Source organism: Vollenhovia emeryi, unplaced genomic scaffold (assembly GCF_000949405.1).
Source record: "Vollenhovia emeryi isolate VEMERY1.0 unplaced genomic scaffold, V.emery_V1.0 DF939126.1, whole genome shotgun sequence".
NCBI lineage: Eukaryota > Metazoa > Arthropoda > Insecta > Hymenoptera > Formicidae > Vollenhovia > Vollenhovia emeryi.
In genome coordinates, this window is record NW_011967240.1 from 47142 (window position 1) to 53565 (window position 6424).

The 6424-nt window shown below is 30.8% G+C and overlaps 2 protein-coding genes across 2 annotated transcripts; both read left to right on the plus strand.

Annotated features, from left to right (window-relative positions):
* Positions 1-915: 915 nt before the first annotated feature.
* LOC105568941 (putative gustatory receptor 23a) lies at positions 916-3151 on the plus strand. Its single transcript, XM_012025019.1, has 3 exons — positions 916-2651; positions 2797-2883; positions 2952-3151. The coding sequence occupies exons 1-3, from the start codon at positions 1608-1610 to the stop codon at positions 3045-3047; spliced, it is 1227 nt and encodes a 408-aa protein (XP_011880409.1). The 5' UTR covers positions 916-1607; the 3' UTR covers positions 3048-3151.
* Positions 3152-3624: 473 nt separating this feature from the next.
* LOC105568942 lies at positions 3625-6005 on the plus strand. The gene has a single exon (XM_012025021.1). It carries the CDS (start codon positions 4440-4442, stop codon positions 5544-5546), a length of 1107 nt encoding a protein of 368 aa, XP_011880411.1. The 5' UTR covers positions 3625-4439; the 3' UTR covers positions 5547-6005.
* The last annotated feature ends 419 nt before the right edge of the window (positions 6006-6424 follow it).

Here is a 6424-nt window from a genome sequence, read left to right on the forward strand (position 1 = left end):
ACTTTTATCATGTGTGTATTAAAATATTATCATTATCATGTTAATAGTAAATGTTAGTGTCACAATACACGACAATTTATTTCAAATTTCACATAAATCTTGAATATTTCATATAATCAAATGAGAGGCATAATTAATTTTGAAGGATGATATTTTTTTCATTTTATTGAATATCTTAAATAATTTTACATTTTAATTAATCCTTTGCGTTAAAATAAAAGAAATTAGCAAATAAAAAAATCAATACAAAGTAAAGTTTATTTTGTATAATATTAAAAAATGTATAACCGACGTGTGAAATCTACATCTGAAACCTTATTTAAGATTCCTGAGCTTGCCAAGACCACATTGGAAATCATAACGTCATCGAAATCGTCAACGAAATCGTCAACGAAATCAGATACGAGAAGTGGCACATTAAGATTTCTTGTGTCATGTTTAAGTAGAAAGATATCTAGGTAAAATCTAATTTTGATCGCTTGGTCATACTTATATAAAATATTCCAAAAAAATTATCCTTTTTCTTTGATACTTAATAAGGAGATATAAAATGACGATGCAATAGGAATCCTAGTAATGATTAAGCTTATGCATGCACAGCGACATACTTATACCAATGCATCAAAAGCTAAATTATTATTTCTTTCACAAATATGTAATAATTTTTTTAAATGATAACGTAATCATACTTAAAGATTTTATATGTAATTGCCGAGGAGTTTGTACAATTGATGCACAATGTTTTCAATTTGGATTTTTATTTATAAATAATACATCAAGTAACCGTCATTACTGACTTAACGACGGATGTGTGCGCTGTGACCATCGTGATATACTCTCATTGTCAGATGTATGGACACATGGATCCTGCTCGTTGCTCGAATTCAAAGAACCGATTTATAATTATTTGACGAACATTACGTATAAGACTTATTGCTACCACAATAATTTGTATCCGTAAATGCTTGTCTCTTAAACAAACCTGAAGAGGACTGCGATTTGCAGTCGAAACGTCGTGACAAATTAAATACATAGCCAGTTATGTAGAAACAATTGATTGATTATTTACATCAAGTAAGTTTTCCAATGACATAATGTAACGGGCTTATCAGTGCAATAATAACATTTGCAACCTTTGATGTATTATTTTATTTTATTATCGGGTATCTTGGCATTTTTGATATTAGTCATCATTAGCCATTAACCATTAGCCTGTAGCCTTTTTGAATAACTATGCATTATTAGTACGTCTCAGCAATTTTGCATATTATTACATTACGTACCACATGTTATAAATAATAGATTAAAGAGCTCCATGGTTACTTCGTGACTAACATACGATCGATTAACACTTTATACTTCGTTGCAACAACTGCTCACAGTATTAAACTGGAACTTGTTAAGTGTAAATGTGGAAAAGAAAGGGCTTATTTTGATTGATGCATATGCAGTGGAAAAATTAATTTAAGCATTAAATTTAAAAAACAGGATCTTACAATCATGCTTACATTAATTCAAAATGTGTTGATAATAGTGATTAGTAACTTTTAGACTAATATTCAGACAATTTAGATTATTGTTCGTCCGCATATGACATTTCAGTAATTATGTCGAGGATATTTCTAAAACAAATGATAAGCAAAACACAAAGGTGGCAACTCTTTTATGCCACAGATTTTCACAGTGTGATGTATCCCTGCTTCACATTGTGCCGCATCCTGGGAATATTCCCGTACAAGATCAATAAGTTGAAGTTCGAGATTTCAAAACCACTTTATATCTTATCGATTATCATTACCTGCGCTTTATGTCTTTGCGAATACACAATCCTCTGTCAGTACAATACTTTTATAAATGTCACAAAATTTGAGGCCACAAGCTTTTTTTTTGAAATTATCTTCTACTGTGTATCGGCCGCTTCCATAGCAATCGTTACGCTCGTTTTGAGCAGGTCGCGAATGCGCTTGCTTCAGATCATAATGGAGATCTCTTTGAAACTGGATTTGGAGTCATACCAGAAGTTATCAAGATTAATTCACGCAAAGGATATCTTTGGTTTCTTCTATCTTATTTGCAAATTTTTTACATGTACCTATATAACAAACTTACCTTTTTTGCAAACAATAGTCTCACTATATACAGTTTTACTAGTGTTTGCAATGGACATGCTATACATAAACTGCGTTTGCATATTAAAAGCCTGTTACAAGGAAATTAACAATAGTCTTCTACACATGCAAGATTTTATGATAAACAAGGAACCTCGCGTTGCCATGTTGTTTTATAAACAGAGAAATACATTCCTGATAATAAAACTCAAGAACGTGCAGAAGCAACATCTGATGATCAGCAAAACAGTACAAATGCTGAACATAATTTTTAGTTTACAACTTCATGCTACGATAATATCAAGCTATTCTGCAATCATTTTTGGATTTTACCACTACTTTCATGTAGTAAAATGGTATAACGGAATCATCAATTTGAATGAAATGTTCAGTATAATGTTCTTGCTAACCGCAATAGATATCATTATAAAATTGGCATTACTTGTGTGGGCTTGCGAGACCGGCAAGAATCAAGCACAAGAAATCCGTACTACGATTCACGATGTACTTAACAGCAGCAGAGACGAACAAATAAAAATTGAGGTAGTGAAAGTGCAATATAATTTATACAGCTTTCTTATAACATTCTCATAACATATACTATATGGTGGCGTTCAGATGTGAAATCTACTTGAATATAATAACTGAATCTTCCATTCCTCTAACATTTTTGCAATTAACATTACAGTTGCAGCTGTTTTCTTTACAATTATTGCATGGCGAAAATAGATTTTCGGCCAAAGGTTTCAATGTGGACGCAACATTTTTCGCTTCTGTAAGTAATTAATCGTTTAATTTCTTTAATTTATAGAAATTTAATATGTTTATATTTTGTGCTTTTAGATGGTGGGTACCATTACAACGTACGCGTTAATTTTGTTACAATTCTTGAAGATGTCACAGTCTTGCGATGAAACATATACAATTAACACTACATGAATAATGTAATTCTGCAAAAAAGATAACAAATTACAAAGACAATTGTTTTCACATTTGGCAATAGTTATTCGTATATATACAAATACATGTACATAGATAAGATTTTATCATGTGTGAATTAAAATATTATCATTATCATATGTTAATGCCAACGTACAAAATTTATTTCAAATTTCAAATAAATCTCGAATATTCCATATAATAAAATAAAAGGCGTAATAAATTTCGAAGGAAGATATCTTCTTCATTTTATTGACTATCTTAAACAATTTTACGTTTTAATTTACCCTTTGCGTTAAAGTTTAAAAAATTTAAAGAATTTAAAAAATTAATGCAAATAAAACTCAATACAAAGTAAAGTTTATTTTGGATAATAATAAAAAATAATAAAAATAATAAAAATATATAACCGACGTGTGAAATCTACGTTTGAAATCTTATTTAAGATTCCTGAGCTCGCGAAGACCGTATTGGAAATCATAACGTCAGAGACGAGAAGTGGCACGCTCAGATTTCTGTGTATCATGTTTAAGTAAAAAGATATCTGGGTGAAAAACTAATTTTGATCGCTCTGTCATACTTATATAAAATATTCTAAAAATTTTCCTTTTTCTGTGACACTTAATAAGGAGATATAAAATGACGATGCAATAGGAATCCTAGTAATGATTAAGCTTATGCATCCGCAGCGACATATTTCTACCAATACACCAAAAGCTAAATTATTATTTCTTTCACAAATATCATTTTTTAAATGATAACATAATCATACTTAAAGATTTCATATATGTATAATTACCAAGGAGTTTGTACAATTGATGCACACTGTTTGCAATTTAAGTTGAATTTATAAATAAAACATCAATTAAGTTTTTCAATGACGTAAGGTAACGGGTTTATTAGTGCAATAATAACAATTGCAACCTTCGATGTATTATTTTATTTTAATATCGGGTATCTTGGTATCTTTGAAATTAGTCATATCCTTAGTCATTAGTAGCCTTTTTGAATAACTATGCATTATTAGTACGTCTCAGCAATTACTTATTATTACATTACATACCGCATAGTGTAAATAATAGATTAAGGAGCTCCATGGTTACTCCATGACTAACATACGACCGATTAACACTCTATACTTTGTCGCAGCAACTGCTCGCAGTATTATTGCATATCGCATATAAACTGACACTTGTTAAGTGTAAATGAAAAAAAAAGAGTTTATTTCTATTTACGTATATGTAGTGGAAAAATAATCTTAAGAATTCAATCTAAAAGAAGGATTTTGTAATCCTGTTCGTATTACAAGTGCGTCAATAACGTGATTAACAATTTCTAGGCTGATATTTATAAGGTTTAAACTATTGTTCGTCTAAAACATTGTTAATCAGTATGTTGATAAATTTTCAAAAACAAGTGAACAGCAAAATGCAAAAAAGGTGGCAGCTCTTTTATGCCACAGATTTTCAAAGTTTGATGTATCCCTGCTTTACATTGTGCCGCATTGTCGGAACATTTCCATACAACGTTACCAATTCGGTCTTCGAGACTTCAAAACCGCTTTATACCTTATCGATTATAATTACCTGTGCATTATGTGCTTTACATCTGAGAATACTGTATCAGTACGATTTTTTTAAGATTTTTACAAAGTTTGAAGACATAACCGCGTCTCTTGAAATAGGCACCTATTGTATATTGGCTGGTTTTATAGCTATCGTCACACTCATCTTGAGCAGGCTGCGAATGCGCTTGCTACAAACCGTAATGCAGATCTCTTCGAGATTGTCTCCAGAGCCTTACCAGAAGTTATCAAGATTAATTCACTCCAAAGACATCTTTGGTACCTCCTGTTTAATGTGCGCCAATTTTCGATTTTATTTCATCACAGGCGTAAATAGCTTGGAAATGATAGTTTTCCTATATACAGATTTACTGTTGTTTACAATGGACATGCTGTATATAAATTGTGTTTGCATATTGAAGGCCTGTTACAAGGATATTAACAATAGACTTCTACATATACAAGAATTTACAATAAACAAAGAACTGCATGTTACCATATCTCATTACGAGCAGACAAATCCACTCTTGATTATGAAAATTAAGTCTCTGCAAAAGCAATATCTGATGATCAACGAGACAGTACAGAAGTTGAACATAATTTTCAGTTTGCAACTTCTTGCTACAATAGCACTTGGGTTTACTGAAATCATTTTAGGACTGTACTATTACTTCAACGTAATTCAATGGTATGATAAAGTTATGAATTCGAATGATCAAATCACTAACATGTTCTTAATGATCATAACATATCATATTACAAAGTTAACATTTGTTGTGTGGGCTTGCGAAACTGGCAAGAATCAAGCTCAAAAGATCCGTACTACGATTCATGATGTACTTAATAGTAGCAGAAATGAGCAAATAAAAAATGAGGTAAACATGCAATATGATTTATATATTTTTCTTATAACATACGATACTATACTATTATGATTTTTATGTGTGATATCTACTTAAGCATAATTAAATCTTCCAACCATATGACACTGTTACAATTTAACATTACAGTTGCAGTTGTTTTCCTTACAAATATTGCATGGGGGAAATACATTTTCTGCCAAAGCTTTCAATGTGGACGCAACGTTCCTCACTGCTGTGAGTAATCGATCGGTTGTTTTAATTAATTTAAAAAAATTTAACATGTTTTATATTGTCCTTTTAGATGGTGGGTACCATCACTACATATATGTTAATTGTGCTACAGTTCTTGAAGATATCACAGTCTTGCGATGAAAGATCTGCAATTAATATTTCATAAATAATGTAATTCCACAATGCATGATTTTGTTTTATTGACGGATATCTTGACATCTTTAAAATTAGTCATCATTAGTCATTAGTAGTCTTTTTTAATAAATATGCATTATTAATACGTCTCAGCAATTGTATATTATTACCTTACGTAACGTATAAATAATTGATTAAGGCAGGATACCACCTTTGACTGCGATTTTGGAGGCGTTTTTCATGAATTTTTTTGCATACAAAGTGTGCGCAGAAACAAAAAAGGTTTTAGTCATTCATTAATGTAACTTTAATCTGTAATTACAAAATGAAAAAGTTAAAAATAATCTCTTGTAGGTGGCGCCAAAATACATTCCATTGAAGGAATACCGTTAGACGGCGTGTCAAATTCCGCTCTGTACGTGGCTCCTAGAAAAAAACCAAAGAATGTTCCTATTAACAACAATATTTTTAATGGTGTACGTAGGGATTTTACGAAATTTCGATTTTTAAGAAAATGGCGGTCATTTTAACAAAAAGGTTTACCCTAAAAAATTGACCTTTTTGTTAAAATGACCGCCATTTTC

Bases quoted from the DNA above. Each gene is read 5' to 3' on its own strand.
- LOC105568941 (XM_012025019.1), top strand. From the start codon at position 1,608: ATGTCGAGGATATTTCTAAAACAAATGATAAGCAAAACACAAAGGTGG. The intron at 2,652-2,796 runs GTAGTGAAAGTG...TTAACATTACAG, and splicing joins ACGAACAAATAAAAATTGAG to TTGCAGCTGTTTTCTTTACA. The intron at 2,884-2,951 runs GTAAGTAATTAA...TTGTGCTTTTAG, and splicing joins ACGCAACATTTTTCGCTTCT to ATGGTGGGTACCATTACAAC.
- LOC105568942 (XM_012025021.1), top strand. From the start codon at position 4,440: ATGTTGATAAATTTTCAAAAACAAGTGAACAGCAAAATGCAAAAAAGG.